This window comes from Fukomys damarensis, unplaced genomic scaffold (assembly GCF_012274545.1).
Source record: "Fukomys damarensis isolate Sample0158 unplaced genomic scaffold, DMR_v1.0_HiC HiC_scaffold_5, whole genome shotgun sequence".
NCBI lineage: Eukaryota > Metazoa > Chordata > Mammalia > Rodentia > Bathyergidae > Fukomys > Fukomys damarensis.
This window is the reverse complement of record NW_022900917.1, coordinates 17,071,049-17,086,897: the sequence shown is the minus strand read 5'-3', so window position 1 is coordinate 17,086,897 and position 15,849 is coordinate 17,071,049. Positions and strand designations below refer to the sequence as shown.

The 15,849-nt window shown below is 39.4% G+C and overlaps 1 protein-coding gene across 1 annotated transcript in view; it reads right to left on the bottom strand.

Annotated features, from left to right (window-relative positions):
• The window catches only part of Nipal2 (NIPA like domain containing 2), a 64,827-nt gene that overhangs the window by 4,915 nt on the left and 44,063 nt on the right, over positions 1-15,849 (bottom strand). The window contains exons 7-9 of the mRNA XM_010619570.2: positions 13,006-13,102; positions 5,381-5,516; positions 3,402-3,490 (exon numbers count right to left, since the gene is read on the bottom strand). Of these exons, the coding sequence (XP_010617872.1) occupies positions 3,402-3,490; positions 5,381-5,516; positions 13,006-13,102 (322 nt within the window). The remainder of the gene's footprint in view (positions 1-3,401; positions 3,491-5,380; positions 5,517-13,005; positions 13,103-15,849) is intronic.

Below are 15,849 nucleotides of genomic sequence, written 5' to 3'. Positions count from 1 at the left end.
TTTGAGACAGGGTCTCACTATGTTGTTGAGACTGACCTGGAACTCACTATGTAGCCCAGACTGGTCTCGAACTCATCATAGTGATCCTCCTGCCTCAGTCTCCTGAGTGCTGGGATTATAGGAGTGCGCCACCATGCCAGGCTCCATCTTACATTTTGAGTAGACGGTTCAGTAGGGTTAAGCAAGTTCACAATGTTGCATAACCAATTTCCATAACTTTTTCATCTTGAAAAACTGAAACTCTAGTCCCATTAAGCAACTCCCATCTCCCTCCTCACCTGCTGTCCTTGGCAACCACCATTCTACTTCCTGTTTCTATGATTAGATTATTCTAGATACTCCAAAGAAGCGAAATTCTTCAGCCCTGTTCTTTTTGTACTTATTTCACACAGAATACTGTTCTCAAGAGCTACCCATGTTGTAGCTTGTGTCAGAACTTCCTTCTGTTTCACGGTTGAATGATGTTCACACACACACACACACACACACACACACACACCACATTTAGTTCATCTGGACACTGACTGCCTCCATCTTTCAGCTGTTATGAAAGATGCTGCAGTGATCATAGGTGTACAAGTATCTTTTCAAGTCCTTCCTTTCAATTCTTTTAGATATATACCCAGAAGTGGAATTGCTGGTTATTTCATAATCCATTTTTTAATATTTTCAAGGAGCTGCCACGCTGCTTTCCACATCAGCTGTACCATCTCACATTCTACCAATGGCGTGTGAGAGTTTGAATCAATCCACATCCTCTCCCGTATTTGTTTACTTGTTATTTTCTGTGTTGGGGCTGGTTTCATTGTTGTTTTTACACTGGGGAATGAACCCAGTGCCTTCCCACTCACTGAGGTATATCCCTATCCCTTTTAAAAAATATTTTTATTTTGAAACAGGGTCTCATTAAGTTGTTAAATTGCCCATGCTGGGTTCGAACTTGCAAGCCTCCTGTCTCAGCCTCCCAGAGTGCTCAGATTATAAGCAAGCACCAGCATGCATTTTCTATATGTAACAGTAGTTGTCCTAATGAGTCTGACTGTAGCTTTGATTTGCATTTCTTTGATGACTAGCAATGTTGAACATCTTTTCACATCCTGTTAGCCATCCTATATCTTCTTTGCGGAAACATCTACAGAGCTTAAGTCCTTTACCTATTTTGTTGATCAGGTTATTTGTATTTTTGTTGTTAATGTGTAGAACCAAAGAGTAGAAACACTTTTAATAGTTTGATAAAAGTGATGGAACTCAGCTCTAGGGGCGTGGAACCACATACCCAGTCCCACGAGGGTGCCTATGACAGTGTAGTCTCGTCTGCTTTAACTTTTGCAGTAAAAAGAACAAATGAAAACTATTAAGTTAGTAAGCAAAATATGGCATCTCGTTTTAACTTTAAGCTACACCATTTTCCCCATTAAGTTTATTGGTACATTTAAAGCAAACAAAACAGTTACATTTATCACTGGGATCTTGACCTTTACACGATAGATCTTGGTTCTCGTTTCTTCCCCATATCGCTGTCCTCCCTTCATCCTCTTCACCCTCCCCTATTTACAAAGACTTTGTTTCCTTTTTTTCATTTTCTCACATTTTTTCTTTTCCCTTATTTCCTTTCCCCTCTTCCCGCTTCCCCTTTAGCCATATTCTTCCTATTTCACACTCTCAATTTTACTATTTAAACCTTAATTACACTTTTAATTTTTCACACCAGAGAAACTATTCAGCTTACTCAAGTGTGTCCTATTTATTTCACTTAAGAGTGCAGCCTCAATGTGCATCCATTTAGCTATAAATGTTTCTATTTTCTCATTCTTTACGGCTGAGTAGTGCTCCATTTTGTAAAAAACCCACATCTTTATTCAGTCTCCAGTTGATGGGCATTTGGGTTGTTTCCAAGTTGTTAAGCTATACTTTTGATGGTGGTGGAGAAGTTAGTCAAGAAGTTTTATTTCCGTTCCAAATGTAAAATCAGATGAATTATTGTCATTCTCAGAAAGTCCAGCCTCTCTGACTCATCATTTACTCCGTGTGCTGGGTACTGAGACCCTACCATACTGCCCTCCTGGAATGCCTTCTTACCTTAGGGAACCGTATTCTTTATACACCTTTTTGCACATTAATATTAATTATTGGCTTTTATGTTGTACCTATAACTCTTTTTGGCCTTCTTTTCATTTCCCAATAATTCTAGGACACACTGATATGCAGTCTTCCCTCACTTCATCAGAAAGCACAAAATGCTAAAAAAAAAAAAAAAATGAAATGTGGGATATAATCTTTTTCCTTAAATATAAGACTCAATTTTGAGAAACAGAATATGTATTAATGACTTTAAAAAACTCTCCACTGGTAGTCACATTATGGGAAATAAACCTAGAAATAAATAAATAATAAATCTAGAAATAAATCTAGAAAATAAACTAGATGTAGCAATTAGGAAACAGGTAATCCCTAATTAATTCCAAAATATGTAAACTTTGCACTGAGAAATGAACTTCTGAGCTGAGAAGGTAGTAAGTTCACCAAGTAAGCCAATGAATGAGGGCATATCAGTAACAAATGTAGAAATGACCTACTTGAATCTACTGTACTTTGGTTTGGATCAAACTTTAAATTTATAGTCCATAGTATAAAAAAGTTGTCCATTAAAATATAAGATCTCAGTGATAAATGTAACTGTATTGTTTGCTTTAAATGTACCAATAAACTTAATGGAAAAAAAAAAAAACAAAACCCATGAGAACTGCAGCAGGAGAGAAGCAGAGGCCAGAAGAGCAAAGGCCATAGTTTCCGTCCTCATCTGTTGGCCTTCCCTGGAGTGCCGCGCTGGGTTCGGGGACCCGCTCTGATCACACTGATGAGGGCGTGAGGGGAGAGTTTGTGGACTTGGGGTGTTTGGCCCAGAGACAAGACTCCAGTGGACCTTTCAGTTGCTTTGACTATCAGAAGGGCTGGCAAGGAGGAAGACTCCAGAGAGCATAACAAAGATGACTGTTTTGAATTCACAAGGAAACTAATTTCAGCTCCAAAATAAACACTTTTTTTTTTTTTTTGGTATAGGAACGGAACCCAAGGCTTCCTGCATGCCAAGCAAGAGCTCTGCCACTGAGCTGCAGTCCAGCCCTAGGGAAACACTTTCTGATAGTTAGAGCTATGAGCAGTGACAGGATCCAAAACAGGATGAGCTGTCTCAGGAGGCAGGGAGCACCAGGGAGCACACATGAAGTAGAACAGCCCATCCCAGAGGGTGTCTTGGGACATTCAGCCATGTGGTGGAGGCCAGGGGGAAGTGGGCTCCACAGCTCCCTACAGTCTAAAGATTCCACGATTCTCTTATTTACTCTGACAGAGACTTTCTGCTTGTGGTGGGGTGGATTCCCACGGGGAAAGCCAGCCCTTACCTGCTATAATGGCACTGGTGGTAAAGAAGATATGGTTCACCGGGACCACTGCGGTCGTATTGTAGAGTTTCATGGCTTGATTCAAGAACCTAGAGCAGAAAGTACTTTTTGAAGCTCAGGCTTAGAGACGTTCAGGAATAAGTTAACAATGACTTCAAGACATGCACGTTCTTTAGCTATAACTACAGAGGGAAAGGAAGTGCAGCGAGAGGGCATTTCCAATCAGCAGTCATAGCTTATATGCATCTGATGTATGAGATCAGATGTCAGGTTTTATGGTCTGTTTAAACCAACAACAGTAACAATGAAAAGCAATTAATCATATTCCGAGGCCACAGAAGTTTGAGTTGGAAGCGATTCAAGCTGCTGGACCAGTATCACACTGGGGCTGATTCATTAGGATAGGCCCTAGAATCTGTTAAGTATCATATCTGGGGAATAGTAGAGCTATCCATTGACATGCCATGTGCCAAGAGAGAAGATGGAGAAGTAAAGGAATGTTTAATGTTCCAAAAACAGTGCTTGGTGCTCCAGCTGCAGAGCACATGTAGGAGCTCAGCTTCCCTCTCTGGCCACCGGCAGGAACTTGGGTTCCCACACTGCGCTGTGCTGCCCTGTTAGGATCTGGACTGTTTCCCAAAGTGCTGAATTGCTTGGGTACCAACCTGGGTGCTTTAACAAGGCGTACATGGTTAGGTCCCAATCTAGCACAACCAAGAGACCAAAAGAAGAAATCTTTGTGGGTATAGCCCAGGTCTGTGTGTGTGTGTGTATTCATACATATATATAGGGACATGTGAACCCAGGAGTACATGTGCATATCTGCACATATGTTCTTCACATGTTACATGTCCAGACAAATTTTGTCAGACAATTTTATCAGGCAACTGTGGCCGAGAGACACAGTTCTATGATGTGACAGGTGCAGGGACTGAATGGACACAGTTCACCTTCCATTGTGTGCGTCTTTTATATTCTTGAAGCATATCACAAGGATAATCATGCTATCACTAAGTCCCAAAAGATACTGTAGCACTATGGATTCATTTGGAAGAAAGAGAGAAGAAAAATAATAGCAACATCCAAGTATTATAAACACACTCAATCTTATGAAGCATGCTAAACAAAACAGTGGCAAAACACTGGTTTCTCTAGTAACCCTCCGCAGGCCTTGCCTACATCTGGCCCAGAACAATTATTTCTGCTTCTTGCAGAAGGAACCACTCACATTCCGAGTTTGAGCTTTGATTACCAAGCTGGCAAGGGGTGGGGGTGGTGCTTGCACAGAGTGCTTTGGGGTGAATGGCAAACTCTCCGGCCAACTCAACAGAACGTAGCAAGCAAAGGCATAATAACAACGTGAAACGGAGGGGAAGTGATTAGAGCAGTTGGAGGTGGGGTAGAGAGGACAGAAATTAAAAATATTCCACGTCACCAGGATGAGGACCCAAGAGAAACATAAAACAATCATTCTGCAATCCCAAGGGTGCAAAGCAAATTCTGGCTAAAGATGCAAACTGCTGGAGAAAGGATTTTTTCCTCCTGGCCAAATGTCTGGCTTTGTCCATCTCTGGGCAATTAATGAGCATGAGCTAAGAATTGAAGGTGAAAGGTTCACTTATTTCCTATATTTAGAGTGAAATTCTGGACGTGGACCTGCCCCTTTGATTTATTGCAAATGACAACCTGTGTACGATGGATGTTAATTATAAGCAGAAGAGCATCAGGAAAGCATCAAAGCGCACTTAGCTGGATTATGGCTGCACTTTAAAATGCGCAGGACGAGAAGGCGATGCGTAGTAAAAACCTATTATTGGATGCGAAGGACAAGGCGAGGCATGCCAGCTGTGGCTAAACTGTAGGTGTTCACCCTTAGCAACTGAAGCTCATTTTAATTATCGTCTGAAGCCAATTAAGATGAATGCTCAGAGAAGCACAGGAATGCTGCAAGATGCGTGAGGAGGTAGAAGCTAACTTACTTGACTTGGAAAACACAAGATGCTATCATGATGACAAACATGATATAGAAGATGGGATAAGTTAGTTGCATTTTATCCATCACAGAGAAAGTGATCATGCCTGAGACAGCTTTTACTGATATAACGGTCAGTGAGGCTGGAAGAGAAAACAAAAACATACATAAAGCACATATTTGAGACAGGACTTCAGCTCAGATCTTTCTTATGTTTGCACGGCGTCCCGATGATGCTTGCCGAGGGAAGACTGTTGTGACCGGTGCAGGGGAGGGGGTGCCACGGACCAAGTAGTAGCTCTGTTGCTCAAGCTACGCTGGACTTCAGATGTGTTTCAGTCAGCTGAAGGCCTGCTGGGGGCTGAGTTTTTTTATTTTTTTATCTTTAGAGCAAGACTTCTACTTTCCAGCTCTGGCTGTTGAGAGGATGCCATGGAGATTGGGAATACTGGTACACGAAAAAGGTGAAATCAGCAAAGGGAGGGATAAGAAAAGTCAGGCTGTCCATGTGACATTTATGGGGAAACATTAAACTACTGAAAAATGGGAAGCTAAATAGGCGAGAAAACGGGAAGCTGGAAAGCAACTTATTCTTTGAGTCTACTAAGCACTGTACAATACGTGTAAGCCTTTCATTAGATGCTCAGAAGTTTTATTAGAAATGCTTTTTGACAGACAAGGGACAGCTGGACCAGGGCTGAGTATTGGTTTCTAGGAGTGAACCCTAAATCTTAGATTTACAGAAGCGATATCTGTTTATTTCCTGTGCAAAAGAGGGCTTCATCCTTATGAGAACAGATTTTTCGGGGGTTTTAAATAATGGGTTCAGAAAAACGGACTTGATAAGGTTACAGCACTGTGAAAGCATTGAGTATTTTCTTCTTGAGTTTCTGTGGGAAGAACATAGCACTTTTGTTCTGTCTCAGGCCCTTTGAAGTTATTATTGCAAACAATCCCATAGTTTGGCTGAAAACCCACAGAAAGTTCAGAAATTATTTTTATATGAAATCAAAAGCACTGTGAAGGAGAAATAGTCCCTTTGTTGCTGTTAATCTATTTTGTCATAATATATCTGAATATTTTCCTTTTAGCTTTTGAAAAGGTATTATTTCTATATATATATATAAAGTATGTTTAACATAGCAGGTGAAGGCCAACCAGAAAGCACCTCCTATAATTTCCTTTACCAGAACCTGAAAATATACTATACCTTGAAGGGTACTAGGGTACAATTTCACATAAAGCATTTTTTTCAGTTAAAAGTCATAATTAATAAAGGAGACAAGGTGATAAATTCAAAGAACAGACCCCCGGTCTGACCTCGAAACCAGGCTTCTCTCCAGCTTAGAATATCTTTTGACCTGATCTTTTCACCTATTTCAGATGTCTGGCTGACTGATTATGACAATAGTCATAGCTTAGCTAATCTAGGAATTTTAAAGATCTGTAGTGATCTACATGTCACTTGATGGTTTGGGTTTTAGGTCAGCTCTTCAAGGACCTTCATTTCCTCCCAAAACAGTGCCTGAGACTGGAGCACAGCGTGGTTAATTCCGTGGTCTGACCAGCCACGCCCTCAGAAGAGATAATTAATGGAAGAGGAGCAGGACACACTGTTCCATTAGCCTCAGCGCCTCTGGACTGCAGGAGACCCTAAGGGTCATCGAATTTAACTGCCATCTGATCTTAACTTCTACTTAAACACAAAACAAAAGCAAAACAGAATTTTTTTTACTAAATTGCTAAACAGTTTTGATAGATAATTATTATATATTCAAAGCATAAATAATCACTAACTGATTAATCCCTATTATAGCTACAAGTTATTTCTAGACTGGTGTCAAGCATTTTAAACCTTTTTTTTTGGGGGTGGTGGGGTGGTGGCTGGTGATGATAGATGAAGCTACAAAATTGTAGTATATTGGTCTAATATACTTATATATACGTGCATAGAAAAAAGGCTAGAAGGAAGTTAAATAAGGTATGGTACTGTCAGTTGTTTTCTATATCACTGAAAATAAGAATGAACTCTAAACTCATTTAAATAAGTCTATAAAATTGGGTGTTCACAAAAAATAGAAAATGCAGAAAATCTTGGAGTGAAAAATTAAAATTACTGGTAATCTCAGCACTCAACCCCAAATGATTCTTAACCTTTGGGTGCATTATTATTTCTCCATTTGTAAGTATGAATGTATCACAATATGTGAATTGTATGGAGAACACTTAGGAGTCTATTTTCTATTACTATTAAATACTTTCTATGCCATGGAGTAGTCTTCCCAAGCTTGACTTTTATTGGCTGTAAAGAATCCTTTGTATGAATGTATGTAATTTATTTTGACAATTCTCTATTTTTGGATGTTTAGCTCGAATCCATTTTCTATTAAATATGAGGCAGCAGTGAGTATTTGTGAATATAAATCTGTCTATCATTCTGCCTGTTTCCTTCGGAAAATCACACGAAGGGGAATTACTGTGTTGACAGCCACCGTGAAGGCTTCTGAAACATCCTGGCAAGGTGCCTCCCAGAGAATGCCAGTCCCACTGTCGTACTGTGCTACAGTGCTCAGTGACATGGATTTTTATAGTTTTCTTCTCTATTTTCCTAATTAACAACAAACATACTCCTTTTGTTGCTACAGTACCACCATGTGCGTACTCTGTGTGTAAAACTCAGCCCTCTCAGTCGATTCTTAGCTCTTTATCCTGTTCCAAGGACTTCTAGATGGGCAGATCCTAGACCAATGTCTCCTCTTTATAAGCCATCAGTATTTACTTTGTTAATTCTGCTTTGACGAACAGCCTGTGCTAAGGACAGAGAAGAACTTCATGCTTCTCCAGCTTCCTGACCTATGGGAAGGAAGGACTGGTTACAAGACTCTCTTAGCAGCTGTATATACCACACTGTGCAACCAAACTCCAGAAAACAAACCAAACTCCACACCGTATTTCACCGGAGAGTTTGTCAATATTTTCAGACTGCTAAGACAATAAACCTCAAATATTCTTATCACAAAGAAAGTATTTAAAAGGATGGTTATGTTAAGTAGCTTGATTTAAATATTCCACATGGCATTCATAAACCATAGCATCATTTTGTGCATCATAAATTTATACAACTATAAATTGTCAATTTATATATAAAATGTGTGTGTGTGTGTGTGTGTGTGTGTGTGTGTAAAAGAAAGATGGCATAAAGCTGAAAAAAAAAAAAAAGAAAGAAAGGTGGCAGGCACAGGCAAAGGAAGCCACTCACTGGAAGCCAGATTTCTTTCCTCCTGATTGTTCTCACTTTCTATTTATTTGTTTGTTTCACTTGCTATCCACCCCTCAATGTTATAGCAACAATAGAGAAAACACTCCATCGCTTCCTCTCCCTCTCGCTCACTTCCAGCTTTTGCCTCACTTGCTTTCCATCACAATAAATGCCAGCACAATGTTGTGTGCTATTTTTTCCACTTTATGTAACACTGTGTTTTCTGAAGCTGCTACGTGACCATCATAACTTTTTTCTTGAAAAAGTCACCACAAATCGTAAAATACTCAAACAGCAAATAGAGTCCAATGAAGAGGGGCATCTCTTCTCTTCTCTTACTGTGAGAATACTTCTGGTGTTTCAATGTCAAGTTCTTCACCAGGTATGGATATTCAACTTTAACAGGCCTTTTCAGCATCTATTCGATAACTACATGATATGCAGTTTTCCATCTTTGTTGAGGTATTAAAAAATAAAACTGTATAAATTTACGGCATACAGAATGACTATATATATTTATATAAATTATTACTATAATCAGGTTGTTAAACACATTCATCACCTCACATAGCATTTTTATATTTGTATGTGGTGAGAGCACTTATTTAAAAAAATTAATTCATTTTATTGGTACATTTTAGATATACATAATGATCGCATTCATCAAAGGGAATTTGTGCCTGTACAAGATACATGTTGATTAAAAGAAGATCAAGAACATTTAATATTTACTCTCAGCAAAAGTTGACTATGTATTACATTGGGGATTGGTGTCAGCTTAGGCAGCATATTGTATGTTAGATCCTCAGAACTACTCATCTTATGACTGAAAGTTTATTTCACTTCACCAAGGGAAATGCTTTTCCCTTCTAATTTGTTAACACGATGCACGATACAATGATTTCCTAGGAGTCATCATTTTAGGGCAGGAGGATCATGAGTTTCAAGCCTGCCTGGGCTACATAGTGAAACCCTGCCTCCAAAAAAAAAAAAAAAAGAAAAGAAAAGAAAAAGAAAAAAACAGAATCCTTATTTTATTGCCAAAATTAACTAACTAGTTACTTAATTCAGGTGTTTATTGTGAGCTCATTGTACGTACTCAGTTCTAGGTAGGTATATGTAGTACGAATAAAAGACATGTTCTGTACCTTCACCAAACTAATCTGGGAGGAAGACAAGGACAGAAGAAGGTAGTAAACATCGAAGTAGAATGTGAGTACAACTGGTTGTGAGTGTTACAGAGAAAAAGAACAAATTTCATACGATCATTTGGTTATGAACATGGACTGCTCTGGATTCTCTTTGCTAATATTTCATTTAGGGTTTTTTTTGTGTCTGGCAGCGAAATTAGCTCATAGTTTTCTATATTTGTGCTCTCTTTTTCAGATTTGAGAGCCAATATTATCTGAACATGTTTTAAAAATGTGAAAGTTTTCAAGGCTTGAAGACATTGTTTTTGAAATTGTGTAGGCCTGAAGTTTTTTTTAGGATGTGTCTTTTTTTTTTTTTTTTTTTTTTTGTACCAGGGATCAAAGTTGGGACCTTGTGCTTGCGAGGCAGGTGGCAGAACCACTGAGTTAAATCCCTGGACCTGGGGGACATGGCTTTTCTAACAACTTTATTTTTTTCAAGTTATTTTCGTTTAAAAAATAAGTAAGCTGGGCGTGGTGATACACACCTGCAATCCAAGCACTTGGGAAGCTGAGGCAGGAGCATCACTGTGAGTCCCAGGCCAGCCTGGGCTGCAAAGTAAGTTCAATGCCAGCCTGAACTGCATAGCAAGACCCTGTCTCAAAATAAACAGAACATAGGGCTGGGGATTTAACTCAGTGGTGCTGCCACCTGCCTTGTAAGAGCAAGGCCTGAAGTTCAATCCTCAGTACGCCTCCGCCAAAAACAAACAAAAAAACCCAAAACAAAAAAGTAAATAGCTTATTTAGGTATGTAAATTAAAAAGTAATTTATTTAAGTTTTATTAAAAATATATATCCTTTCATCCATTTATCTCATTTTTGAGTATTTGTGACTTTTTTCTGATGAAGGATGTATATCAGTTGCCTTTTAAGAACTGATTCCTGGGATTATTTATGAATTTGTTGCTGTTCTGTTTTCTATTTCATAAATTTTTGCCTTTATCTTTATCGACTGTTCCTTTCTGCTTTCCTTAGGGTTATTTCAGTATTTTTTCTGATTTCTTGAGCTGAGTGCTTTAACTTAAATTTAAAGCAACTAATTTCCTCCCAAGACAGCATTAGTGAATAACTATAGGTTTTAATATCATTTTAACAATAATTTTAAAAATATGTGCTGCAACGAAGTCTTGGGTTTTCCTTTACCCAGTTGCAGTCTGAGAATTGTTAACATTTCCAGGTGGTAGGGTTTTGCTGGTTTCTATTTTTGTTATTATTTTCTGTTCTTATTTCACTGTGATCTGAGAATGTGGTCTGTACTATTTCAACTTCCTGAAATTTACCGAGGATCTTTTTTTAGTGACCAAATATATAATCAACTTTTGTAAATGACACATAGGCACTAGAAAGAAAGTGCATTCTCTATTTTCAGGATTTAGAATTCAACATTAGAGGTATCAGTTCAACATTAAATATTCAGATCCTAGCAAATAAACACTATGCTTTTGAAATAATTTGAAAGTCATATTTAGTTTGATGGTGGTTTGTTTTTTTTTAAAAAGCAAAATCACTGAACTTGTGTAACAGTAAAATAAATATTCAGATCTTTAAACTTAAACATATTTTAAATTTCTATATATCTAATAAGAGCTTAGAGAAGTCTCCTACTTCCTTTAATATTAATATTTCTATTAATATAGTTTTGCAGTTTTCTGAAGATTTTCTAATAGCCTATTACATGTCATGTTCTGGATTGGACTCTCTTTTAAAATCAGGACAATCCTCCTGTCACATTTAATGTTTTCTGTCATGATTTTAAATTAGATAGTAATACTGTGATCTGATCCTTCCTTTCCTACTTTCACATTATTTGACTTACGTTGCTTCAGGTAAAATTGACAGTAGACAGCTGAAACACTTTGAGCCCACTGGGAAGAATGTTGGTCCGGCTGCCCCTGTGTTCCTACTTGGTGGCTCCTTGAGTGGCCAGGAGAAGGAGCACTGGAGGCCCGGGGGAGGGCTGTTTGAATAGCTTGAAGCTGGACCTGTGCAAATGGGCTGTGTCCAGCTTCAGAATCTTTTTCAAAATCACCGGGCAAGTTTCTCTGATGTCCAGTTTGAGAACTTTCTATTTTAGGTTAACTTATTCCATTTACATTTATGCTTATAATTGATATGTATGATCTTAATTCTGTTAGTTAACTTACATTCCTATTTAAAGTTCCCTTTATTTTCATTATTTTTCTATATACATATTTTTCCTCTTTTTGGTTGTTTGCTTTTGTTCTCCTTATATGGCAACTTGGAAAAAAACCAAAAATGTTCCCTTTCTGTTTGTTATCTTGATTAACACTACATCCGAACACAGGGTTGAGTAACATAATGTTTCTAAAAGTAACGGTGACAAAAGCAAACCCTCCAATACAAAGGAGATGGAGATATGAAAGTCCCAGCATCTTACTAGTATGGGGCTTGCAGCCTGCCCCAAAAGTGTAAGTACAACCTACAGAGTCACAGCAAACAATACCTGATGTATGGGATGACTTATAGACAAAGAATAGGTAAAGGAAGAATTATAAAAAATTTTCTGAAAAAGGAATTTCCCAAATGTTCTGTGAAATCCCTCAGTGTTGGCAGATGAGAGGGAGGGAGGGACATTAAAATATAGTAAATTATTGAAGTGTCAGATTTCCAGCCTTGCAAGGGACTTCTTTAAAAAAGTGAGTGAGTAGCTGGGGATTTAGCTCAGTGATTCCACCAACAACCTCACAAACGCAAGGACCTGAGTTCAATCCCCAGTACCAAGGGGGGAAACAAAAAAAAAAAAGTGAGGGAGCCAGTAAACAATGTGTAAAAGGAACATGCTATTTTATTTGTTTCATATTAGCTATATTTTGAAGTTTCCTAGGAAAATAAAAACAGTAGCTCAGTAATTCCTCACTGAAAAGTATTAATTACGTTCATTGCTTTGTTTCTTTTAATATTTTTGTCATTTGTTAAAAATTTCTGAAAATTTCAGGAAGTAAAATTGCCAAAAAAATCCTTTTGCATGTATTTAAAAAAATTAAATATGTATCAATTGACTCATCCAAAGCATAATTCATATAATTTAGGCTCAGTTTCTTTCTAAAGGTCAAAGCTGAGAAACAGCAACAGTGATATAGGAATAGAACATAAAAGTTCTTTCCTTCAGGCCTCATTTATGCTTTAGTGTGGGGTCATTAGACAATGACATGTCCTTACCTAGAAGTGCCACCAGGGTCAGCAGAATCACAATGTGCTTCATTCCTCTTCTTTTATGGAAGTAGAGGAGAATGCAGAAAATTAATATTTCAAAAATCTAGGCAAGGAAAAGATGAAAAAAGGAGTTATGCTACATCAGGTCTTCAAAATGCTGTACTTTTTGACTTTGCAACAGTTCTCGTGAGGATGGACAGTGACTGAGGTTCCTAGGGATGGTAAACGTAAGAGCACAACATACGGCGCCTCAGCGGCGGGCACCCACAGCTTTCGCACCGCTCGGACACCCAAATCTAACTGTGCAGCTCTGGGCCCCTGCACCTCGTTTCATTTACCTAGACTCATCCATGGGCGTGTTTAATAGCCGCTGCACATAACACGGCAACACTTAACCCTGACCCCTACTTTCCGGTTGGGACTTCCCAGGGCCTCTGCTCTCAGGAACTGTCCTGTTGCTCAAGCCAAAGCTTCCTCTTTCCTTTCCGCTCTGCCATCTTTTCTGTACTGTGCAGTAGCAATAATCTGATTTGCCTCTGATTTTACAACAGTCCAGCCATTCAGCAACAGAAGAATCATTTAAAAATACAACTGTGAGAATGAAATATTTAATCCACAGGGAAGAATAGATATACTATACATTTCATTTCTTTACAGTGGTAACAGGACAAGCACTCATATGACTTCTCCCTAACCCAGGCAAGAACCTAGACACCTTAGAAGTCTTTTGGGTGTCCCTCCCTGGCTGCACATCTCAGGAACCACTGTACTGAATTTCACTCTTCAAAGGAGTTTAGTAGAGTTTAGTAGTGTAGTAGCGTTTATATATTCCCAAACAATTTGTTTATTTTGCATATGTGTGGTCTTCCTTTATAGAAATGGAATTGTTTCACTTGCTTGCTTTTTCCACTCTGAATTATGTTTACGAAATCCATCCAGGATGATACAGGTAGTAAAAATGTAAATCAGACCCAATTATTCCTTTGCTTAAAATTCCTTTGATTTTTTACCCCATTTAAATTAAAGCTTATGCTTCTGGATAACAAGGCCCAGTCAACTTCTTGGACTTTAGTCTACTCTTTACTTCTGGATGGTCCACTCAGTGCCAGGCACAATGGAGTCTGTCTTTTTTTCCTCCCCTCCCCTTTGTTTCTTTCTTTCTTCTTTATTCTTCGCAGCTCTCAGTCTGTTTCTGCCTTTCGGCCTGTGCACTAACCATGCTGTCTGACCAGGGCTCCTTCCAGTCACTGCTGTCAGAGAGTGTGTTGCTCTCCCTCCTCCGACAGGTCCTTCCTGACTAGTCTGACCTAAAAGAGCCACCCAGTCCCTGTGTCACAGCCTGGCTTCAGGTTGCTGTAGCAGCTTTATTCCCGCCTCGTGTATGTCTTGTTCATACACTGGGTTTCTTGTCTGTCTCCGCCACCAGAATGCCAGCTTAGTGAAAACAGGGATTCACTATTCTTCCACTCTATCTCCAGCGCCTGGCACAAGTCAGTCACTTCATAAGTATTTATGGAATTAATACATACATTGTGCTCCTCATTTATTACAGATAACTTAAATAGAGACACCTAAAATCTAGTTAACCAAGTGTTATATGAGATGGTAACCCTGGACTGAAATCATAAACATGAAGGCTTACTTTTTTGACAGCAGACAAATAAAAGTACCATCACCATTTTTTTTTTTCTTAAAAACTGCTGGAGGTAGGAATTTTAGTATTTCCAGGACCGCACTTTACTCGCAGAGGCCTCTCTAAAACAACTTGGATTTCTGTTGCAGTTCAAGGTTTTGCTTGTGGCTTTGTGTCTCTGTAGTTCGCGATGAATGGCAAAGCAGCGGGTCTGTCTCTAGTTTTAAAAGCTGTTCATCTAATAGGGAAGATTAAATCATCCGTTGGACTTTTCTTCTCCTGGTAAATTAAACCAATTATTTTCACTTACTGGATTTGTTTGCCAGACCTTTAATTTGATCGAGTCGTGCTACAAAGGCTATCAAGGTGCCCTTTTCTTTGCCTTCTCTGAAGCTGCCGTCGAAACACTGGTGTGTCAGTCTCTGAGCACTTCGCCCACTTGACAGAAAGACCCCTCTGGGCCTGGTAACCCCAGCCCCAGCACAGGCGTCTGTGCCTCACCTGCTGCAACCCCAGCCCACTCCCAGCAGCTCTGTAATTGCTGGAGGACACCAATGCATAGCGCTTAGTAGTTACATCTACTTGCGCACCGACCCTTCATTTTTGTGGGGACGAGGGTAGTCGCTGCTAGTTCCAAAAACCAGATATACTTTTTTTCTTTTTTCAAACTCCATCTCTGTAGCTTCAGCTAAATAAAACATGAGTGCTCATTATTCACAGACTGACTACAGTTGCCCTGGGTTCTGCTTGGTGACAAGAGGCCACAGAGCTGCTGGGAATGAAATACTCAAGAAGTACGAATGAATGTGAATGTTTTCCCACAACATTAGAAACCATCAGTATTAAAGGAGCTGTGATTTCATGGTTTCTGTGCCCCAGGAAGAGGCTGCACTGCTGACTGCTATCTTTGGGGAGAGAACTAGAAACCCATGGCATATCCTGCCCCATCCACAAACCCCCTGTCCTGGTGCACACAATCCTCATGACCATCTGGGGAGGCTGGTGTCCCTACTGTCCCCACTGTACAGGTGACGAAGCCCGGCTTGGGAGATTAGATGATGCAGCCCTAGCAGGCAGCCTAAAGGTGCCCAAAGAGGTTCAGGATTGAAGTCTCTAGAACCTGTGGCAACAGTAAGTCACATGACAAAGAGGCTCTGCAGATATCAGGAAGGCTATGGGCTGTGACGTGGGGAGCACATCCCGGGTGATGTGAGCCC